Genomic DNA, 23,842 nt, shown 5'->3' on the forward strand with positions numbered 1-23,842 from the left:
TTAGTATAATCGTTAGAAAATATAGAATTAAATAGTTAATGATAATCATATGAACCATTTATTTAATTTTTATATTACAAAATTTATATTTATCATAACGGTTACCATTGTTATAAAGATTCCGAACTCTGGACACATTTCTATAATATCACCATCAGTAAACTGAAAAGATTTTTTTTTCTCTCTTTTACTTGCCAACACTACCGCTACCTGTTGAGCAGCTACTGATAGTACCGGTAGTTCAATTCTGTTGAATTCGTCAAAGCAACCCCATGATCCAGATTGAGCTAGACCTAAAATATTTATTTGTGTAACTCATTTTATTTCATCTAGATATTTTATAATACATATAATATATATATATATATATATATATATATATATATATATATATATATATATTATATACATATTTATAGTCATATACACATAATTCGGTTCTAACGACAGATTTTTATATAATACAACCATATTCTCAGAAAAAAAAATTTATTTGATTTTTGCTTTTACTCTCAGCTTTTGCACATTCCATTTTTTTGTATCCATTTTATTTTCTTTACTGGTGTATAAAATTCTAGCCCTCAATGTTGAGATCACTAGGCAATGACCTGAGTCTATGTTTGCGCCTCTATGACTTCTGTGGTTTGTTATGTCTGTTCCATGTCTTGAATATATTAAGATGTGATCAATCTGACTCGTTTCTTCCATCAGAAGAGGTCCAGGTTACCTTGTGTATTTTCTATGTGAGAAAACAATTTTCTTAAACAGGCTACCAAAAGTTTTAATGTGACAAAAATAATGCTGCAACTTTTTTTACATGAAACAGATTTTTTTCAGAGGAAGTAGTTGAAAAGAAGTTAGGGAGGAGTCCTCTCTTGCAAACTTCCCTTAAGGAGCAGTTAGTTCAATATATTTTTTTTTAATTTGAAAAATAAAGCTTTTCTAAACACTTTCAGAAAGTTTTGTTGAGTTTTTCCCGAAAAGTACCTCATTTTTTCATTATTTTTCGTTGAAATATTCGATTTGGAATTTGACAAATAAGAACCTTCTTTTCATGAGCTACATCTTTGATTCTATTGGATCTACAGACTTAATTTAAACGTATCTTTTTTCACCCACGAGAAGGGATGGTTTTCACCCCGAAGTGTAAGCAACCATGGGCTCTAGTCCAAAAGTAAAGTAACGTTTTTTTTTGGTATAGCACGTGTCATACAGCCAGTAGCAAAATTTAATTTTTTAATTTAAGTTATTAGTTGTAATAAAGAATGTCTAGCCACCCAATTAAAACATCACATTTTAGAAATAGTCTTGAATTTTTAAATCAATATTATAAAAAGTGCTAAAGTAAACCGGTTTTTATTTGCTCCTAAGAAATTTACATTTGCGAACACCCGTTGTTTTCACTCTACTGCTCGTTATATGAAATTGAATGGTATTTATTTTACATACCCTTGTATATTCGTCCAAGTCCACGGTAATCCATTTGATCGGAACAATTAAAGACAACAACATATTTGGCAAGAGTTTTGCCCATGTCTTTTACGGTCTCTGTTTTTCCAGTACCAGCTGGTCCACATGGTGCTCCGCCCATACTCATAGCTAAGGCTTGTGCAAGAGTAATGTAACATCTAAAATAGTAAAGAACAGGTAGTATTCCATAATTATTATTTAAAACCTCAAGTAACGTAAAAATTAGGTATTCTAGTACAAATGATATTAAGAAGGAATACGGGTAGAAATATAGAAATGGTCGCATAGGCAGTTAACATCAACATCATCGCCAGTTTCAGAGAAACCATGACTGAAGTATTTCGGTCATTAAAGTCATCTGCACTGAAAGTGGGGTTAAACACAAATGCCCAAAGACCGAAATATATAACTCAGTCATATTAGTAATCAGTAAGTAATATGATAAGTGACGTTACGCCGTAACTTTAATGCCACTGATGTTGATGCCAGATAAAAATGAGGTCAATATAAAAAGTATTAGAGATCGCAAATTTACATTCTATACCTTTTAATCATTAATTTTTCCAAACTGCTTTTATTTAACAAGGTCAACTTTTTTTTGACGTGACAACGTCTTAAATTAGGTTGTGGCTCGGAGTCACTCATGAAAAAGTGTAACGCCCGCTCACGTCTGTTACGATGAGTCACCGAACGAGAGAGAGGTCCGCCGGACCGGCGAATGCCTTGCGTGTCTCTCCCACTCAAACATGATCGGTCCGCTGGTGCAATGCTATTTCTCCTATCATCGTCCTATCCTCAACAAAATCACTCACATAGAAATTAGTTAAGTTTAAGTTTACATGTACAATGTTTTAGTAAACAAAATATATTTCTATAGTTAAAATTTGTGCAATTCTTATTTTCATTCAATTCCTTGTTCCTATTGTGCAATTTAATAATATTCATATCAATAAATATTCTACCGAGAAAAAGACGTTGTCACGTAAAATCTTCGCCCGTAAAACCGACTTTACAGGCAACCGATTTTTTTTTTAATTTCTGGATCATTCTGAACAAAATAGGTCTCTTGCAGTTTTTTTGGAAACCTGATCGTTTTTGAGTTATAATTAATATAAAACTAAGAATTCGGATAATTATTTTGGGCACATTTTATTTTAAATATTGTTGTTTAATCCTCACTGAAGCGCTTATAACAGGATAAGCGTTCGGGCTGCGGCGTGTTTAAGAGAGAGAACAAGATCTAAGGCACAAATATTTTTGTTGGTTTAAATTCTCATTATACAAATGAGCCCTTGCCCTGCTATACGCGCTTTATTATTAATTAAAAAACAGTCGATTAATATTTATTTATGCATCAAGGGTATTATTAAGGTGATTACGCCCGGAGAGCAACATAATCCTGCCGGAGGGTCTCTGGCCCGAGGGATGGATGTTGATCGATGGGCATAATCATTCAGTAACACCAGTGACGTAAACTTCACGAAACTATTTGCAATGTACTAGAAATACCTGATCCAGTAGAAGTACCAATAAGACCGGTTGCTACCACAGGTAGATGCACATTTTGTCCCAGAAGAGAAGATCTAAAATCCAGAAGTAATTACTATTTAAATGGGAATAAGCCACAATTAAAGGTTAAAGTACGTTTATTGACGTTTCAATTTCCACTTCGGAAATCGTTCTCAAAATACAAACTAATTTTTAAGAACGGTTTCCGAAGTGGAAATTAAAACGTCAATAAACGTACTTTAACCTTTAATTGTGGCTTATTCCCATTTAAATAGTAATTACTTTAAAATGCCACAAGAAAATAGCTTCAGAACAATACTAAAATCCAGAGTTATCTGTGCCATATACAAAAAATACATCTGTTTATAGTACCAGAAAAAAATTAGTCCAATTTGTAAATAGTAATATAATCAAATATTTTTGTATACAAAATAAACTTTTAGTATGTTATCTTAAGATTGTTTTTGTCGTACGTTCTTAAATATACATATTGACATATTTTTAGGTCGATTTTATTTGGGGTAACACTATACCCCATGTAGCAGATTAAGTTTAGAAAATAAGTGTAGCAATCCAGAATTAAATGAATGCTATATTCACTGTATGAATTAAATAAAAAAGTTTTCGATCAGGCAAACTATCTATCGACATCCTTAAAATAAAAGTAAATGAGTACTCGGACTCTCTGCTAAAGCTGTTAATTGAAATTCATCACACAAGTAACAAATGACTGACTTCGACATTAATTTGCCGTCGATTCGTTTGACGTTAATTCGATTTGTTAATCCAGAGATGCTTGGATGTTAACCGAAACATTTACGTCTGTTTAATAGGTTATAATAAGGATTTCGATAAAGGCCGTCACCAACAGCTATTGGATGTTCTCAAAACAAAACAAATAAATTAAATGACGTTTGAATTATAGCCAATCTACATTAGCGAGCAAAAATACTTTTGCTACAAAAAGCACATATAAAAAAAATCGAAATTAATAGAAAGGTGCGAAAGTATTTGTTGTGAGTTGTCGTCATTGCTTCTCAACACATACTCTGAAAAAAATATGAACAAAGCTCTCGAGGAAGATACAGCTGGAATAAAGGTCAATGAAACACCGATTAACAATATTAGGTTTTAGGATAATATTGTTATACTACCGGACAGTCCCCTGCGACTCATAAACCTTTAGAGACTGATAAACAAGATGGTTAAATGTGGAAAAGAATATGGACTATTATTACTTACCAAAAAAACTAAATTTAAGAGAATATCAAAAACCCAAAATAGTTGAATTGCTTGAATCAATAACTAACGGTAACACTCTAGAATCTGCAACTATATTGGCACAATACTAAATCACACAGACGATTACCCCAAAGAAACTAAAGTTATAACAGGAAATACTTCGATAAAATGAGAAAGGTACTTCGTAAGAGAGATCAATAACTTTTACAATTACAATTTTCCACACTTTTTTACAATTAATAAATATATATATATATATATATATATATATATATATATATATATATATATATATAATTAAATAATAAAATAATTAAAATAAAAGATAATATGGAGAGAGTATGAATGTCGAATACTGAAAGACAAAAAGATACCCCAAAACCTTCGAACCAAAGTGTTCGATTCTTGTATCCTTCCCGTTCTCACTTACGGAGCTCAAACCTGGACATTCACAAAAAAGAACATGGACAAGATTCGAAAAACTCAGCGAGCCATGGAACGACAGATGCTTGGTATCTCACTAATAGATCGGCAAACGAACGAAGCAATCCGGAACAAAACAAAAATAAAGGACGCCGCGAAACAAGCAGCTAAATTAAAATGGAAATGGGCTGGGCACAACGAACGTCTCGAAGATGGTAGATGGAACAAAGAAGTCGGAAACTGGCGACCGTACGATGCGAAGAGACCAAGAGGAAGACCTCAAATGCGCTGGAGCGACGATATCAAAAGAGTCGCAGGACCAATGTGGAAACGCCTAGCACACAACAGGGATGAATGGCGAGAAATGGGAGAGGCCTTTATTCGACAATTCGGATAGAAAAAGGGCTAAAAAAAAAAAATGGAGAGAGTATATAACCCACAACGAAGTTAGTCGGAGAATAACTAAAGGAAAGAGAAGAACAGAAACCACTACACCGCAAAAGCTAGCACATGTTATTGATGAAGAAAGGTACCTACTACATACTTTAGATTTTTATACGACATAGTCATATCTAAAAAAAGAAAAGAAATATATACATATTTGTCGAATTCTATATAAATTGTTTAGAGAAATTCCATATAACTTCGATATTTTTTAACAAAGTATCCTATCGAAAAAATCAAAATGCGTTTTAAAGTCGAAGAGTGCAGCTTTTGTATGACATTTTTGCATCTTACCGCAAATAAAGTCAGTCTCTATAAAGCTGTTAAATAAATAAAAATTGCGCGATTTTTGTCATTTTTAACGATTTTTATGAGATCAATAAAATGTATCATTTCCACAATTAATTTAACAACTTTATCAAAACTGTATTTATTTGCGGCAAAATGCAAAAATTGCATCATATAAAAGCTGCAGTTTTCCCATTTAAAACGCATTTTAGTTTTTGTCGATAGGACACTCTTATTAAAAGATATTAAATTTTTACCGTCGAGTTAAAAAAAAATTATTTAACAAGTTTAAATCTATGGAGAGGGCATCACGTGACTAAAAACGACCTCACTTCGGCATTATTGTTTTGCCACTTTTGACAGATCGTATATGTTTATTTACGATTGTTGTTTTTCGAATATTTTTAGTTTTATAATACTTTTATAGAAACTGTAATAATATATTGTGATAGTGCATAATAATGGTTTCTTGTTCTCAACGTAGTTGCAGTGGCAGAAGCAATGTTAATAAAAAATCTTCAGGAAGAACGTTCTACAGGTTAGTATACAAATATGTAAACAAAGTAATGGCCCGCACTTCAGAGAATAAATTAATAGTATTTGACTGTATTAATTTATCTTTATGTATAATATATCGTGTTTTTAGTGTTTACCGCGGGATAAATAAATCATAGTTTATTAAAAATGCATTGCACTTTTTTAGATTATGATTAAATAAATATTATTGAGTCCGGCCATGATCCCACCGCCATATTGATATCACAGTTAGCCACGCCTACCTACGCCGTTTTTAGTACATACGTTAATATGCTCATAGCTTCTCCATAGATTCTAACTCGATGCTTCCAGCACTCTTTCTGAGAGAACCGATTAATCTACACGAAAAGTGCTAATAAAAATAGCTACATTTTTTACTGAAAAAAAAATATTTTCTCCACGGCGTACAGATTCCTGGTAGATCGATGTTTTCTGTTGTCCCCCCCCCCCCCTTCTACTACAAGGATAAGTTGTAGGCAGAAGCCTGAGAATAGAAAAGGCAAAAATTTATGCAATATTTTTGGGGTTATAAATTTGACATTCTCAGCAAAATTCAGTTGTCGTAATACAAATTTATCATGAAAATAGAATCTTTCAGCAAAAATTGTTTCGTTGTTAGATATAAGCGTTAGATATATGTATTTTTTAATGCTAACTTTCAAAATTCTACGATGCAAACTTCTTATATAAATAAATATAATTTTTTTACCACATCTTACTTTATGATTCCTGAATCCGTTTTCCGCTTTTTAGCGATAAAAGTTATTTGCCAATATTCTAGAATGTGACCTTCATTTATAAGATATTATTTTAAAAAGAACTGTAATTTTCTTCATCGGCTAATTTTAATCACATTTAACAAAATCTATAAATCATATCGCCATTTTTGCATAAGTTTCTATCTTAAGTCTTACCAATATCAATCATTTTTAACTTCTCGACGTTGAACATGACCAAACCATCTTAACTTCCTGCTCTCTCTCTTTTTTGGCATCAATTAGTGCTACCCCTAATATACTTATTTTTAATTATTTGATTCCTTTTTGTCACTTGACTCATTCCTCTAGGAATTCCCATTCCTGCCTTCTTCTTCTTCATGTGACTTATTCTTTAAAGACGTTGGCGATCATTACGGTCCATTTTACGCTATCTGCAGCAGTTCTGAAGACTTCTATTGTTGTTTTTTCACTCCACTGCTTTAAATTTTTCAACCAGGACGCGGTGTCTTCCCGGTCCACTTTTTCCTTTCACTTTCCCTTGTCTAACCAATCGCATCAACTTATATTTTTCATTTCTTAGTATGTGACTAAAGTAGTTTATTTTGCCTTCCCTTATAATGTTAAGTATTTCTTTTATCTTTCTTAATGTTTTCGTGTTTGTTAACGTGTTGTGACCATGATATTTTAACATTCTTCAATAACACCACAACTCAAAGCTGACAAGTCTTTTTTCAGTTGTATCCGTAATTAAACAGGCTTCAACTCCACAAAAGAGGACAGAGAACACGTAGCATCTCAATACTCCAGTTCTTATTTCTATTCCCAGATTTCCATTGCATAATACTGCAACCCGATTCATTTAGCTCACATCTCAAGTAATTGTATCTGGGTCCTTTCTCTAGAGTTTTTCCTTTAACGTAGATTGTTTGCTCTTTAATCTTAGTTTAACTGACATCCACGATTTTTATTATTTTTGTGTTCAGAGCCATTCCATACCTTTCTCAGTACTGCATAGTAGGATCAATCAAAAATTGCAGCCCTTCTACTGTCCGCAAAGAGTATTATATCGTCTGCATATCTGAATTAGTGGTTCCACTATTCACTAGTGTTTCGTTAATTGGTATGCCTTCATTGATATCTTCTAGTGTCTCTTTAAATATCTCTTCTGAGTACATATGATTTTTGTGGGTCTACTCGTATTATGGCTTTCTGATATCGGTATAAATTTGTAAAGATTTTCACATCCTGATCATCCATTTCTGTGTTCCGTAATATGTTTGCCAGTTTTCTGTATTGTATTTTGTCGAAGTCTTTGTCAAAGTAAACTAAACAGATTAATACGTCAAAGATGACATCTCGACGCCGTTCTATGAGTGTTTGTATAGTAAATAATGCCTCTCTAGTGTCAAAGACTTTTCTAAATCCCAGTCGGTTGCCTGTTATCGTATCGTGTAGTTTTTTGTAGCCACGTTCATGTATTACGTATGAAGACTTTCAAAACATGGTTCATCAAGCTGATCGTTCTATATTCTTCCCACTTCTTTGCATTCAGTTTTTTTGGTATTGGGATAACCTCAGATGTTAGACATTCTTTTAAAATTTCTCTGATATAGTAAATGTTATTGAATAATTCTACTAGTATTTCAATGTGGTTTTCTATTAGTAGTATTAAGATTTCTATAGATACTTTATCCGGTCCCATAACCTTATCATTTCTTATACGTTTTAGTGCTTTTTCAATTTCCTCTTTGGTAATTGTAGGTCCATTTCTATCTCTTGGCTCTATTGTCTCCATTCTTTCGTCGTCTTTAAATAGCTCTTTTGTATATTCTTCTTATCGATTTATTTTCCCCGATTTGGTTGTTCTTGTCCAATACCTCATTTTTTGTATATGCCAGCTGTTTTTGTATTGTTGTTCGTTTTTATTCTTGCATTTCCTCCTTTCCGATACCAATAACTATTTCTTGTGTTATTCATTGTTTGCTTAAGCGTTGTTGTCCTTGTCTTTCTACTTTCTGGACTTCCTTGTGTATTTGTTCGGTAGAAATCAGCTTTTTTAGTCTTCTTAGATTAATTTTAGTTGTTTTGGTGGCTATTTTTATTTTCTTTAGTTTGAATTTTATGTCTGGTAAAACAAGGTGATGTCAAATTGCTATATCTGTCCTTGAGTAGGCTTTAGTCGATACTATGGCGTTATGGAATCTTTGGTTTAAAATCATGTAGTGAATCTAGTTTCTTACTATGTTCTCAGCGTCATCTCTAGGAGTTTTTCAGTTGTATATTCTTTGGACTTGTAGTTTGTACCATGAATCTTTGATAATGAGCTCGTTGTCCTTGCAAAACTGAACTAGCCTCTCTCCTTTCTCATTACGTGTTCCTAGTCCCCAACATTACAGACGAGAACAAATATAGTCCTACAAAACATTATACATGAAGATGATATTAAAACGGTTGGAAAGTTTACATACTTGAGAGTAGAAATATATGCCGACGGATCAGAAGATGGAGAAATACGGAAGAGAATAACGCAGGCAAACAGAGCTTATTTTGCCCTCTCCTATATATTTCGGTCTAGAAATGTCCACCAAAATACAAAGATGAGAATCTATAAAACCTTAATTCGACCAATAGCCTGCTATGGCAGTGAAGCATAGGTCCTGATAGAAACATCCAAAAGCAAACTCGACACATTCGAAAGTAAAGTACTGAGGAGAATACCAGGACCTATGAGGGAAAACGGAATCTTCAGAAGTCGATACATCAACGAGCTTTATCAACTTTATAAGGAAGCACCACTGTCAGACTTCACAGGAATACAAAGATTGCAATGGGCCGGACATGTGATAAGTATGGGAGAGGATAGGCTACCAAAAAAAGCACTGAATGCTAGAATGCAGGGAAATAGATCAGTCGGAAAGCCAAAAAAGCGCTGGGAAGGCACACTAAATAACGACGCTCAATATATGGAGTAGATCAGCCACAGACAAGCAAGGGTACAGGCGAAAAATAAAGGATTTTTCAATTTGGACTGTAGTGCCGTAGAAGAAAAAGAAAAAGAAGTCTCCATATTTGCCTACTACTTCTCCATCTCTTTCTTTTCCTACCTTCGCATTAAAGTCGCCTAAAATAATAATTACTTCCTCTTTTTTGATTTCTTCCAGTATTTTATCTAATTTATTTTAAAAGCTGTCTATTTTTTTTGTGCTATCAGATATTGTTGCGTATGCTGTAATTATGTTTATATTGCACGGCATGGAGTTTACTTTCATAAGGGCAAGTCTGTTTGATATCGGTATAAATCTTTTATGTGACGTTATCTCCAGGATACTAAAACACGTAGTCATTTATTACAGTTCTGCCACTGTTAGTCCACCGAACTTCACTACATTCACTACATTTTCGCTACATGCACATACGTCTCCACATATACTTATTTCTCCATTGTTCTATTTTTTGTTCTAAATTATTTTTACTATTTACACTAACACTACATCACCAGTATACAATAAGCACCAGGGAATGTTCCCTTTAATTTCAACACTAATGAGAATAAATAGGGACTAAGCCTTGGTTCAATTCTACTTTATTTAACATTGTTCTTAAGCTATTTTCTTGTGGCATTTTGAATTAATTACTATTTAAATGGGAATAAGCCACAATTAAAGGTTAAAGTACGTTTATTGACGTTTCAATTTCCACTTTGGAAATCGTACAAACTAATGTTTGTATTTTGAGAACGATTTCCGAAGTGGAAATTGAAACGTCAATAAACGTACTTTAACCTTTAATTGTGGCTTATTCCCATTTAAATAGTAATTACTTTATTTAACAGTTTCTCCCATATCTATCATAATACTAGTTGTCATTCCCCCATACATCTTTACTTTACGTCTTTACGTCTCTCGTAATCTTTATATATTCACTGTGGACTCCACATAATTTCTCAAGGAATTCCATTATTTGCTTTATCAGAATCAATGAATACTATTTGAGCCTTTGTTTCTTTATTCCTGTATTTCTCCATCCACTACATTATAATGAAAATTGCACCTCTTGTTGATCTACCTTGCATAACGCCAAATTGATTATCGGACACTTCGGTTACTTTACGAATCTGTCTATCAATTACTCTTTCCCATTACAAATTCTATAGAAATGGCTCCATTTTCTGCTCTTTTCTCGACCTTCGTATATTTCACCGCTTTTTTAAATTCTTACTTACAATCATTTATTTTTCTGATTTTGCTTAAGTTAAATTTCTGCTTTTACCGTAGATAGTCTTACCATAAATATTTTGGTATTACCTTTTTTTAGTGCTCTTCCTTTTGATACTGTCATTAAATTCGTAAAGTATCGTCTTCATCTTTTAAAACTAACCACATTGCCGAAGCGCCTTTGATAATATATGTTGCACTCATGGTCGAATGTCAAAAAGAAACAATTACAATTACAATCTCCGGAAACCTATTTTGAAAGTTATTTTACATTTTCATACATTAAGTTTTCATTTAGGCCCTTAATTTTCCATATTCTTAACCACGATTTTTAATTTGCTTTTACATACTATAAAATTTAGATTTTCATTTAAAAATAAACCTGCTGTAAAAAAATTCTAAAACAAATATTAACAATTCTAATTCCGTCATTTTAGAGATATGGTAAGCACATGGAATCTTTTTTTATAATTAAAGATAATTTAATTATTAAAATTACATACAATTTAGTTATACATACCTATCTGTTAATGGTGTTATCACCAGCCGATCTGTACATCCCAAATATTCATTCTGGTAGGAAAAGTTAACGTCCGTAATAATAATTAGGGTTTTGTCCTGCTCCTCTTTGAAATAAAATCTGCATTGCTTCAGCCACTCAAAATCGTTTACATGTCGTACATTTAGCCGACACTAAAATATGCATGAATAAAACATTTGTATAATGGTTTCTGACTGATTTTATTAAGGGAGTTTAGGATTCTCTTGTAGAGTTGTTGTAGAAATTAATTTCGAACTCCGAAAGCACGTGTAACTACTATTAGTCCAGTCAATAAAGGGAATTTATTACGAAAAACGTCGTTTTCGTAATTTTAATTGTTTGTGTCTTATTGATATTAACCTATATACCAATTTTGACACATAACATCGCGGGACTAGCATCATATGAGGACTCACTGATTGCAACATCAAACTTCTTGCAATATTAATAAGTAAAATCCGGATTATAAGCATTTTGATTTTTTTGCTTATAATGAGGATTCTTAGGAAAAATGTTTATTTTAAAATTCTTTTGCCTCTAAAAATCTTGCTTATTGTAATAAACTAGTTAAATCATTTTCAGCTAAAATAGAATTTCCGGTAGTTTCAGTCTTTAAAGCTTCATTATAGGTTTTAACTCAACAGGCAAAAGTGGAAGACCATTGTTAGTAAGAATTTATATTTAGACTGAACTATATTGTATTTTACAAATTTGCACCTGTTTTGGATTACCGCTAAAGACTCGATAGCCAATCTAGTCCAGGGTAATAAGGAAGAAATATAACCTGTCTTGACACTGACAAAGCCAGGGTACTTACTGAAAGGTTTTTTTATGTACAAAACTTTCTGATGTATAATAAATATATGATAATCATTTCCTGTAAGATTTATTGATAATTTTTGTTTATAAACAAACTAATGTGAACAAATTTGACTTGACATCAACACAGATAAGACCAAATTTATTGTAGTATCAAGGAGTCCAATAAATAATGAACAACTAACCCTTGGTGGACAGCAAATAGAGAGAGTGACAAAATATAAATATCTGGGAGCTTACATTAACACCGAATTAGATCCAGACCAAGAGATCAGGGTACGAATAGAAATAGCAAGGGCAGCGTTCTTAAAATTCAAGCAATTGTTCTGTGACTGAGGTTTGTTGAATGTTACGTCTGGTCTCAACTATTGTACGGGGTAGAAACATGACGTTAAAAGCGCAAAAAGTTAAAAAGCTTGAAGCCTTTGAACTTTGGATAAACCGGAGAATGTTGAGAATTCTATGAACTGTCGGAGTCACCAATGAGGAAGTCGAGATAAGAAGGATGGGTCGAGACAAAAAATTGTTGAGAACAATAAAAGTACGCAAGACTGCATACCTTGGACACTTACTGAGAAATGATAAATATAGTCTTCTGCAGGTCATCATGCAGGGTAGAGTCGTTGGCAAAAAGGGAAGAGGTAGAAAGACTAAGTTATGGCTGCGAAATATTCGGGACTGGACAAACATGACTGTAGACGAATTATTCCACGTTGCAAAAGACAGAGAAACTTTTAGAAATGTGGTCGCCAGCCTCCGTTAATGGGGGCGGCATAGGAAGAAGAAGAAGTGTAAACAAATGTAGTTTTTGGCGTTTTTATTTTATCATTAAAAAACTTAACGTTTTGAAGGTTTATCGACATAACCATGTTTTAGAACATGCAAAAAGATTTAAAATAATGATTTGCAAAAGTTTATATGCTTTTTTGTTATTTACATAAATCCAAAAAGACCAAAATTAAAAAACAGTAATTTATTTATAACTATTGCAAAAATTGTTCGAAAGTTTAAAAATTTACCTTAAAGTTGGATCTTATAATTCTTAATATGTAATAAAAATTTCCAAGCGATTCGTTGAATTGTTTAAATTTTGTTCTATTTATTTATCCCAGAAAGCTCTTTTTGCAATAACATAGGTAAAAAATACAGTTTGAACAATTTTTCTAATACCAAATAAAAGAGTAAGGCTTCTTCTTTAAAAATGGTAAAAAAATTTAAAAATTGTAAAAAAAATGAAGAAAAAAAGATTTATAAAAGAAAAATAATTTTACAAAAATATGCCAATTTTTTACTTATAAACAAATAGAGTAACTTTTTTGTTATTGTTTGCAAAATAATTAATTTTGCATATATTCAGAAAGCGTATATTTTTTGATAAGTATAAAAAGTCAATTAGGGACAAATTTAGCCATTTTTTTTTTAATTTTACACCTTTATAACAATTAAGGAATGTAATTTACGCCGCGCCGTTTTAATTTTGAATATTCAAGGTTTGTGAAAAAAGAATTGGTTTCACTTCAGGAGAGTCGTTTGCAAAGCTTTAAGAATCATGTACAGCTGACCTCTTTAATGAAAATTGAGTATAATACATAATATGAAGAAAACTGAATTTCATAGTTCAAAATTGGTATACGTAAACAAAATGTATTTTCTCAGCTTCCAATGGAGCAAGTTTCTTTATTCTTTTATTAGTTTAGAGTAAATAGACTAGAAACATCTCAAAAACATCAGACCAAATCTCAAAGATGACAAATAAATTTATTTATACCCCAGTCATCAGAGACAAAAATGTCACTGAACCGGTAAAAATTATACGCTGAATTTTGCTGAGAATGTTAACTATGAAACACCAAAAAATATTCAAAAAAGTTTACTTCTACAATCTGGCTTTCCCCTAAAAAGAACCCTTTTCGTAGGGAGGAAAACGGAAAAATTTGATTTACCAAGAATCTGCACATCGTAGAAAAAATATTTTAAATAAAAAATGTAGCTGAGATAATTTTGAACAAAAGTATTAACTAGCACTTTTTGTGTCAGCTACGCGCGTGAAATCAATTTTAAATATTATTTGTATCAATTCGACGGTAAAAATTCGATATCTTTTGATCGAAGTGTCCTATCGACAAAAATCGTAAATCGTTTTAAACGAGAAAAATGCGCCTTTTTTAAATTTTTGTATTTTGTCGCAATTGAAGTCACTTTCTATAAATTTGTTAAATAAATAAACGTTGAGCGATTTTTGTCATTTTTTACGATTCTCGTGACATTAACAACATTGATCACTTTCGTTGATTGTGTCCATCCATGATAGTGGAACATAATTCCACAATCACTGGGTAATTATATTGTTAGAGCCTAATCTTCAATATAAACCAATAAACCAACAACATGAAATTTCGATTTTAAGTTTTGGCAATAAATATAATGCATTGGAAATATACCTAAAAAACCCCAAATTTAAACTTTCACATTACAAACAACCTTACGTCATACAAAATGCTTACGTGAAGACAGTAATGGTTGGACTTTGTAGCTAAAGTTGTGTTGTTTCGAAATAAGTACTTGTACTGTGTAATCGAAAATAAGCAGTTTTAAATATTTTAGATTGTTATTAATGTCAAAGTTTAAATTCAACGTTTTTTTGACGATTCGTGAGAATCGCAAAAAACTGCAAAAATCGAGCATTTTAATTATTTAAGCAAGTTTAATTATTTAACACCTTTATAAAAAGAAATTTCATTTAAAGCAAAATACAAAAATTGCATACGAAATCTGCACTTTTTACCTTTATAATTCATTTCGATTTTTGTTGATAGAATTTTACCGTCAAGTTGATACAAATTTTATTTAAAATTAATTTCGTGTATACCTTGACATTCAAAATCGTCGGCCCCTTCAAGCGTTGTTTCTGAGAGAACGGTTTATCTTACACTAAAAGTGCCAATAAATATTTTTGTTAAAAATTATCTCAGCTACGCTTTTTATTTAAAAACAATTTTCTACAGCGTACAGATTCTAGGTAAATTGATTTTTTTCGTTTTTCTCCCTATGAGGAAGTTTTTGGAGGAAACCGAGGAGTAGGGTAGAAGTGATAAACTTTTTTGCATTTTTTGGTGGTCCCAAAATTGATATTCTCAAGAAAATTCAACTTGTTCGTATGATTTTTAGAGGTTCAGTGGCATTTTCGTCCCTGACGACTGAAGTATATTTTCACTCTTCCTTTCTATTAGTATAGATCTGTTTGTTATTTTTTTACCGTCGTGTTTCAATTATTTGCATGTCTATTGATTCTTATTCTGGCTGTATCTGTATTCTTAGTTTTTGCGTCAATGTTTGGATTTTGCTTTCAACCTCTCCATGATCTTCTTCTTGATATTCCTCTGTTTCGTGTATTACTAAGGTTTTTCATTCTAACGTTTCTTTCTAGCATTTAAATTCTTTCCATTTGGAACTTAATTCGTTCTTAAACTTTTTTCTTGTGGAATGTCTAAGTTAAATAATAATTATCGGAATTAAGCCACAATTGATTAAATGAAAATTACATTTTATAATCGTTATTTGACGTTTCAATTTCTACTCCGGAAATCGATTTAAAGAAATATCATTTCTAAATATTATCGCCAAGGTAACCAATCACGACAAAGATTGTTACTTTGGCCGGCCAACCACAGCGCTCGTTATTAACTGCGCTGTCATTGGCCTCTCGGCGGAAGTGTGCTGAAAATTCTCAAACACGATGTGTATAAAAGAGCAGCATGTCCTCCGGAGGCGTGTCAGCCGGGAGCTGACAGCCGTGCCGGACTCAGCCGGACGCATCAAGGACTGCGCTTTACTTAGCAAAAGTGGAATTTCCCTGCATCGAGTCAATTAGAAATTTGGATTTGGCCAAACTTGGAATTCCCAAGTATTTTTACCAATATCCAAATTTCTAATTGACTCGATGCAGGGAAATTCCACTTTTGCTAAGTAAAACAAAGGATTTGTTTTACATAAAAGCAGGTAGATTTTTTCTCATCAGTCAGTCGAGCTTGCCTCTTCTACTGTAGACCTAGTCGGTGCTATTATTGTTCCAACTAAGTTATTGTTTTATTTCTGATTGCCTGTATACCTTTTTATTTTAGCATTATTGTATATCCAGACCTTGTCAGGTTAGAATATTACATATTTGTTCATGTACTGATTGTTTGCTATTTTATTTGATTATTTTTGATTGTTTATTTTCTTGTATTTGTATCTAAGCTGTTCTTCCGTAAGTTAAGAACACTTAGGAATATTTATCTTGCCTTTTCTATTTTATATATTTGATTTTGTACTTTGTATCTAAGTAGTTCTTTTCGGTAAGTCAAAGAGCTCTTAGCAGTATTTCTCTGATATCTGACTTGTTACTTTATTGTGTCTAAGTCGTTCTTTTCCGGTAAGTCAAAAGAATCCTTAGAAATATTTTCATATCGCATTATTATTTCTGATATTTTATCTAAGATATTTTCTTCCGTAAGTTAAGAAAATACTTATATATTTGTCTATTTCATTTTTCCATTTTTTGCTAAGCTGTTTCTTCCGTAAGTCAAGAAAAACTTATAAATATTTGTGCATTTATTATTTGATTCTCTTATTTATTTTCTGTTCTAAGTTGTTTCTTCCGTAAGTCAAGAAACACTTAGACATATTTCTATAATCTGTTTCATTTTTGCATTTCTCGTTTTATATTTTGAGTATTTTATTTTTCCACTCTAAGTCGTTTCTTCCATAAGTCAAGAAACACTTAGAAATATTTCCATATTTTACTTTCACATTTACATATTTCATTTATCTATATTTCTGTCCTAAGTTGTTTCTTCCGTAAGTCAAGAAACACTTAGAAACATTTTTCTTTGCATTATATTTTTATACCATTTAATTTACTTGTTTACTAAGTTATTCCTTCCGTAAGTCAAGGAATACTTAGATCATTTTTACCTATCTGTTTTCCATTTTTTGCTCTGTTACTTTGTAACTGTTCCTTGGAACCGTTACCTATAACAGATATTTGTCACTGGAACTGCTATTTATAACAGCGGTGGTATTTAACCTTTCTACCAGCGACAAACCAAAGATGGTGAATACCCGATCGAATTCCGGGGATAGGAAGAAGCCCGAAGAGCCGGCGATGGGTCCTACAGGCCCAAATGCCCCCTCTCGGCAACAAGCACATCTTCCAAACGGGATCCAGTCGTCATACACTACTAGCCCCGTAAGACCTTGTTGGTTCGGTGCGCTACCAAGCTACCTTTGAGTTTTATTAATTAACCAATATCCTACTATCGTCGAAGACGTCTAAAATTGAAGAATAATACCTAATAATGGTTATCCAATTTAGAAGTTAAATCATCAAGTGTACGAGAACCGGCGTGTCGACTACAAAACGCTTCCTGACAGTAGAACACGACTTTCTGAGATAGAAAAGACATTGGTCTTAGAACTATCTCAAATCGTGTCGAACTGACCACAGCGTTATTTGGGCCTGTCACGGTAAAGAGCGAATAAAAGCCCCGACGGGGACTTGTAATTGCTTTTCCGATCAGGTTGAGCTGCAATACCACTTCGTCTTCAAAACCTTATGTAAATAGTAACTGTATGAATTACTGTTAACAAAAAGGTAGCTATACGAAGCGACTGGCAGCAGGAAGAGTCGACACTGGCGGCATTCTTGTACATCTCTCGAGGAGAGGGAACGCGGCTACACGAAGCGAGAAGGCCGACATCTTTGTGGAACTTGAGTTATACACCACGCATCAGCATTCTAATACATATTAATTCAGTGTAAGAATATTTTGTCTGTAAGAAAGCTCGAACTGTTAGAGAATTCTGATTGCCGGTGTCTCCTCACCTACCACAAAGGCTCGGCGGAACTTCTTGCCCGTAGCGGCCGGTATCTCAATCAACTCCTTAAATACGAAGATGGACTCTCGAAACTTGGGATCCTCTTCGAGAGCGGCGGTTGTAGATCGTCCAGAAACCCCTGAAAACCAGGAGGACGCTACGGCCGTACGACAATATAAATAAAATAATCTTTTTCCACATTTTAATAATAATTTTTATATAAAACAGCTAAGAGAAAAGAGCAGCTGTTTTTCAACCGAGGAATCAGTTCAAAAGTACATCTTGTAGACCTAAAAGACACTTAATTATATCTGACTTGCTTCGGCAGCTCATTCTCCTGTCTTATAAAAAACTGTATCGCTAATGGGCCTCCAGGTCTCACCCGGTTAAACGTGTAATTTTTTTTGATAAATAACTTAATGCGTCATAGATTATACAGGGTGTCCAGAAACTCTCCTGAGAAACGAAGACCGGAGATAATTTTAAGAAAATTTAACCCAATTTACATAGTCCGAAAATGCTTCCTAAGAGAGCTAGAGCTCTTTGAAGATGACTGGTTGTAATCAGTTTTTTTTAATACCTTCAGAACGCTTCTATTTAGAAAAATAAAAACGGGTACGATTATATATCCTCCAGAGCGGAATCGATTCCATTAATTGCGAATTTTTAGTACCGTTCATAGACGTCCGTTTTGGATAGGTCAACGGGTATTTTAACGCATAACTTTTTTATCTGTAACTATTAAGCATTTTTGATACTAGATTATTAAATTTTCAGATATTCTAGTACTAAAAGATCCTTTTACTTTAAGTCAGTAGGATACACCATTTTCGAGAAAAATCGATTTGAAAAGTTTTCATTCTTTCATTATGAAAGTTAAATTATTATTTTTTGCACTAGTAGGCTTTGAACTGTCAACAGAACTATAATCTACGTTTTTCATTGTCAAACTCTTGCCAGTTCGTGAAGTATGTCTTTTAGTTTTTACTGTGTGGCATTATTGTGTTTTTATAAATTCAATTCAACACAAATGGTTTTTACTAATGAGGAACACGCTGATATACATTTAGTTTATTGCGAAATAAGGTGTAACGTTCGAGCAGTAAAGTTGATACGCTGAAAATTTTCCCGATTAAGAGAAACAAGATCAGTGTTCCGAAAAAATAGTGAAACACAGCGACATAATGATGTAACAGCACATCAAGATGTCACTTTAATGGAAGTTTAGGAAAATTTAGAAATTAGCATTCGAAGACTACCTGTCATTTGAAAATCTAATAATCTAGTATCACGAATGCTTAAAAGTTACAGACAAAATATGTAATCGATTCATCTCTGGGGGAAAAATAATCGTTCCAGTTTTCATTTTTCTAAATAGAAATAGAAATAGAAGCGTTCTGGAGTTAATAAAAAAACTACTTACAAGGTGCTATCTTCAAAGAGCTCTAGCTCCCTTGGGAATCTTTTTCGGACTATGTGAATTGGGTTAAATCGTCTTAAAATTATCTGATGAATCTGCGGTTTTCATTTGTCAGAAGAGTTTCTGGACACCCTGTATACAATATTCTTTATAGAAAATTACCTTTGTGATTGCTCTAAATTTAGGACAGTATGTTATATCGTAAATTTAGCGTTTAGTTGCGACGATGTTAGATACGAACCATTGGTTTTAAAGAAAAGAACTGTTAGATATGAATGCAATATCATTGATTTTATTGAGTATACCTAATCGTTTGGTATAATTGCGTACATTGCTTTTATTATTTTATCTGTAGGTTAACAATAAATTTTATTTTAATAAATTAGCAGAGTACATAATAGCATGTTGTAGGAAACATGCTGACCGAAATTGACTAGCGATATTTTCTTTATGGACCTTTTTTTAAACATTGTTGTGTGTTAATTATTACAATGACATTTAAGGAGGTGTCAATCAAAATCAATCATGTCCACCTTAAGAAGTTTTAGGGAAATCGCAAAAAACGTATTAGTAAATAACCTTACATGAAAAATCGGATAAATTAGCATATATCATTTTATTTATTGAAATTAACTGACTCTTAGTAAATATTTCAAATCTGAAGGTATAAATAAACCTGTAAATACATTTTAAAAAAAGGACATGTTCTTATTTGATTGGACTTCATGGACGTTGATAGAAGGGGTTGATAAAAAAACTCTTAGACTACTTAAAATATCTATTGTATTGTTACAAAAAATATCTTGAAAAATGGCTAACATTTACAAACGACACTCTCCACAAAATATGAATGTTTAAATGTGTAGTCCAATGTCAGGTTCTAGACAATCACAGGATTCGTCCACTTCGTCAGCATCAATTTCGTCGTCCTGGACTTCCACTATTATGGTCTTATACCAAGATAAAAAGTCATGTTTCTGCCAGTCATCACCATACATTTTCACAAGTAACGTCTCCACGTCCTTCTTCTTAGCTGCTTTCACTATATTGCTCAGTAGAAGTGACTCTACAGGAGTTGAGAACGACCTTGCAGAATGCCAGCCTTTTTTTTGAGGCTTATTGTAGGTTTCAAAATCACTTTCAAACCTAAAATTCTGTGCCGATTTCACTTTGATAACAGTAAGTTCTTGTCCATTGCGGTTGACAGCTTTCTCTTTCCTCACAAAAATCCTCTTCTTTTCAGATATCATTTCAATGTTTTTAAATCGTGTAGCCAAACTTTTAGCATCAATCAATCCCCAATCCTCTCCAAGTTTCCGTACTTCTCCAACAGAACTATATACATTGTAGTACTCTTCCTTTGTTGCAATGGTAGGCTGCTTCCTGAGTAACTTTTCAACCCTTCCGAACACCCGATCAGCGGGGAGGAAGCTATGCCCGCGAACAGGGTATGTTAGAACAATCTCCTCTAAAGCATTTTGCACTGATCCTAAGTAATACACTAATGTGTGAACAACGGCATTGTTTTTGTTTTGACCGGCACACCCATCACAGAACAGATTCAGTCTTGTTACATTTGAAAAATTAGCGGAGTTCAAGAAATTTATAAGTGCAGATGAAACTTCGGTCGAACCCCTTCCTGCAAGTTCTTCAGTCCATACGTAAAATATGGGGTTTTGTGCGTTTGATGCTACAATGCAAAAAGAGTAAAAACTTAATTGTCTTTTGTAGAACGCGTCTTGAATAGGAGTTTTGGGAAGTGCTTGAATTTGCTGGAGATCAAAACAGAAAGTAACCTCATTTTCTTTGTTTTCCTTTAAGAGCCCATAAAAAGCATTAGCTCTTAATCTGTGTATTCTTTTCTCCATCATAAATTGATTGACCACTACCAAGTCTTTCACAGCTTTAGCCTTCTCAATTTTCAGCTAAAGATCTATTTTATTGCATGTACTGCAAACGTCAGAAGCTGGTGATGAAAATCCGATATTTAATTCATTGAAAACTCTCCTAAACATAGATTTCTTAACTTTAAGATTATCAAGTACAGAATCATTGTATATTAAGCACAACTTCTTAATGTTTAAGTCTGCACCAAGATAAATCCTTTTCGATTTTTTTCGATTATAGTGGCTTTCTTTTCCTCTTAAATTTCTCAACAAAAGGCGGACTGATTCCTTGTTCGCAGCAGATTTGTGACTCTTCCTATCGCCACCCCTCTGATCCTTAACAGCCTTTCCCTCTTTCACCTTTTTAGAAATATTAGTCAATCTTGTTCCCTTCACCATGGTAATATGCATGAAAAGTTTCCTACACACAGGTATAACTTTACCGGTTGATGAAAGTATAGAATATTGTACACTAAAACTTTTAGCCTTTGATTTTTCAGAGGTAGGCCTAGGCCTTCGCCGCTTTATGTTACGTTGATTTATCCAACTGGCAATGGTGTTATCTTGCGTGTTATTGTCAGGTATTTTGTAGAGGATATTTCGAACAAAAATAGCATCTATAGGCCTAACTAATGCACATTTCATACCTTTGTTCATGTGTATTCATGGAACAAACACACGACATCCCACTGGAGTACTGTATCGCTTAAGCTTGGCTCTAGTTTTTTTTATCCACAGTCTTTTTATTTTTACGAGATCCTTCATTGGCATCGCCCACTCTCACTAAGTTTTCTTCATCCATGGAAAATTTCAATTTTATTTAATAAAAACTACTATAATAATATTAAAATTAAACCACAGTGCAATACAAACTCAATACTCGCTATCGACATAACCTAGAGGGAAAACACAGACAATGTGTTGACATTTTAAACAGGACATGATTTTTTTTAACCGAAACCGACAACACCATAGAATAGGATTCACTCTTTATATTATGAAACAGCTGCTAACTCATTTTTTGATTTTTATGAACATGATTGATTTTGATTGACACCTCATTTTTTCTTAAAAATGAAATATTTACTTTTGGATTACTTTTTCTTATTTCGTTATAAACTATAAATAAAATTAAAATGCAAAAAATGTTGAGAAAATTTAAATGATGAATGAATTAAAAATCTTGAATATTGCAATTATATTGAAACAGTAAACGCTACTGTTATAGAAATAAAGAACGGATAAATATATAAAAAAACCTTATTTAATTTTGATTTCTTTTTTGACGTGACAACGTCTTAAATTAGGTTGTGGCTCGGAGTCATTCATGAAAAAGTGTAACGCCCGCTCACGTCTGTTACAGTGAGTCACCGAACAAGAGAGAGGCCCGCCGGGCCGGCGAATGCCTTGCGTCTCTCTCCCACTCAAACATGATCGGTCCGCTGCGCGCGCAGCACTAGAGAATTAGGCGCGTTGAATCGGTGCGTGCTTCCGTGCTTGTGTCTCTGTCTTTCTCGAGCGTTCTTGGCGTTCAAGACACATTACAGCAGAAACACTTCCTTTCATTTCATATTTCTCCTATCATCGTCCTATCCTCAACAAAATCACTCAAATAGAAATTAGTTAAGTTTAAGTTTACATGTACAATGTTTTAGTAAACAAAATATATTTCTATAGTTAAAATTTGTGCAATTCTTATTTTCATTCAATTCCTTGTTCCTATTGTGCAATTTAATAATATTCATATCAATAAATATTCTACCGAGAAAAAGACGTTGTCACGTAAAATCTTCGCCCGTAAAACCGACTTTACAGGCAACCGATTTTTTTATTTTTTATTTGCAGCCTAAGAGACCTCCCCCGTGTGTTTGTGTAACTTTATTTCACCCGTTCGCTGGAGGGTTAAAAGTATAAATATACGCACAGAAAGGGTTGTAAGTTAAAATTTCAGTGTTTGTTCATCTTTTCACCAAAGTAGAAATGCAAAGATTTTTATGACGAAACCAAAATTCACGATGCAAAAAATTTGCAAGGTAAAACAGACGTAATTTACTTTACCAATAGTCGTAAATAGAATAAAATTGTAAATGAAAATATCAGAGATTTTCTAACATAAAATGTGTTTTTAACCCCTATTCATCGTACTATGTATATATAATTTAAATGAAATTGGTTTTACGCTTAAGGGATAAATAGATTTGTTTAGAGATGTTAGAATATCTAACAGTTAAGGATTTAAATTTAATAATATTAAACATTCTGATTTTTGGTGATATAAAGCCGAAGAGAAGTATAATTAAATTATACTAAATATCTCCATTTTGACCTTGTGAATATTTAGTTCACAATATGTAAATATCGTTAGTTTAAATTAAAAGCAAAAAGTGAATTTTTAGAGAATTAGGTGAACCAAACGTATGATAATTTATATCACTATGTCCTCTTCGTCGTATGGCAAATTATCATAAAAT

General features: G+C 32.9%; 1 protein-coding gene across 1 annotated transcript in view; it reads right to left on the reverse strand.

Moving 5' to 3' along the window:
• Positions 1–23,842, reverse strand: part of Dhc1 (dynein axonemal heavy chain 1) — a 283,979-nt gene that overhangs the window by 123,924 nt on the left and 136,213 nt on the right. The window contains exons 27-29 of the mRNA XM_072529291.1: positions 11,367–11,539; positions 1,450–1,628; positions 106–293 (exon numbers count right to left, since the gene is read on the reverse strand). Of these exons, the coding sequence (XP_072385392.1) occupies positions 106–293; positions 1,450–1,628; positions 11,367–11,539 (540 nt within the window). The remainder of the gene's footprint in view (positions 1–105; positions 294–1,449; positions 1,629–11,366; positions 11,540–23,842) is intronic.

The sequence above is a fragment of the Diabrotica undecimpunctata genome, chromosome 4 (assembly GCF_040954645.1).
Source record: "Diabrotica undecimpunctata isolate CICGRU chromosome 4, icDiaUnde3, whole genome shotgun sequence".
Classification (NCBI taxonomy): domain Eukaryota; kingdom Metazoa; phylum Arthropoda; class Insecta; order Coleoptera; family Chrysomelidae; genus Diabrotica; species Diabrotica undecimpunctata.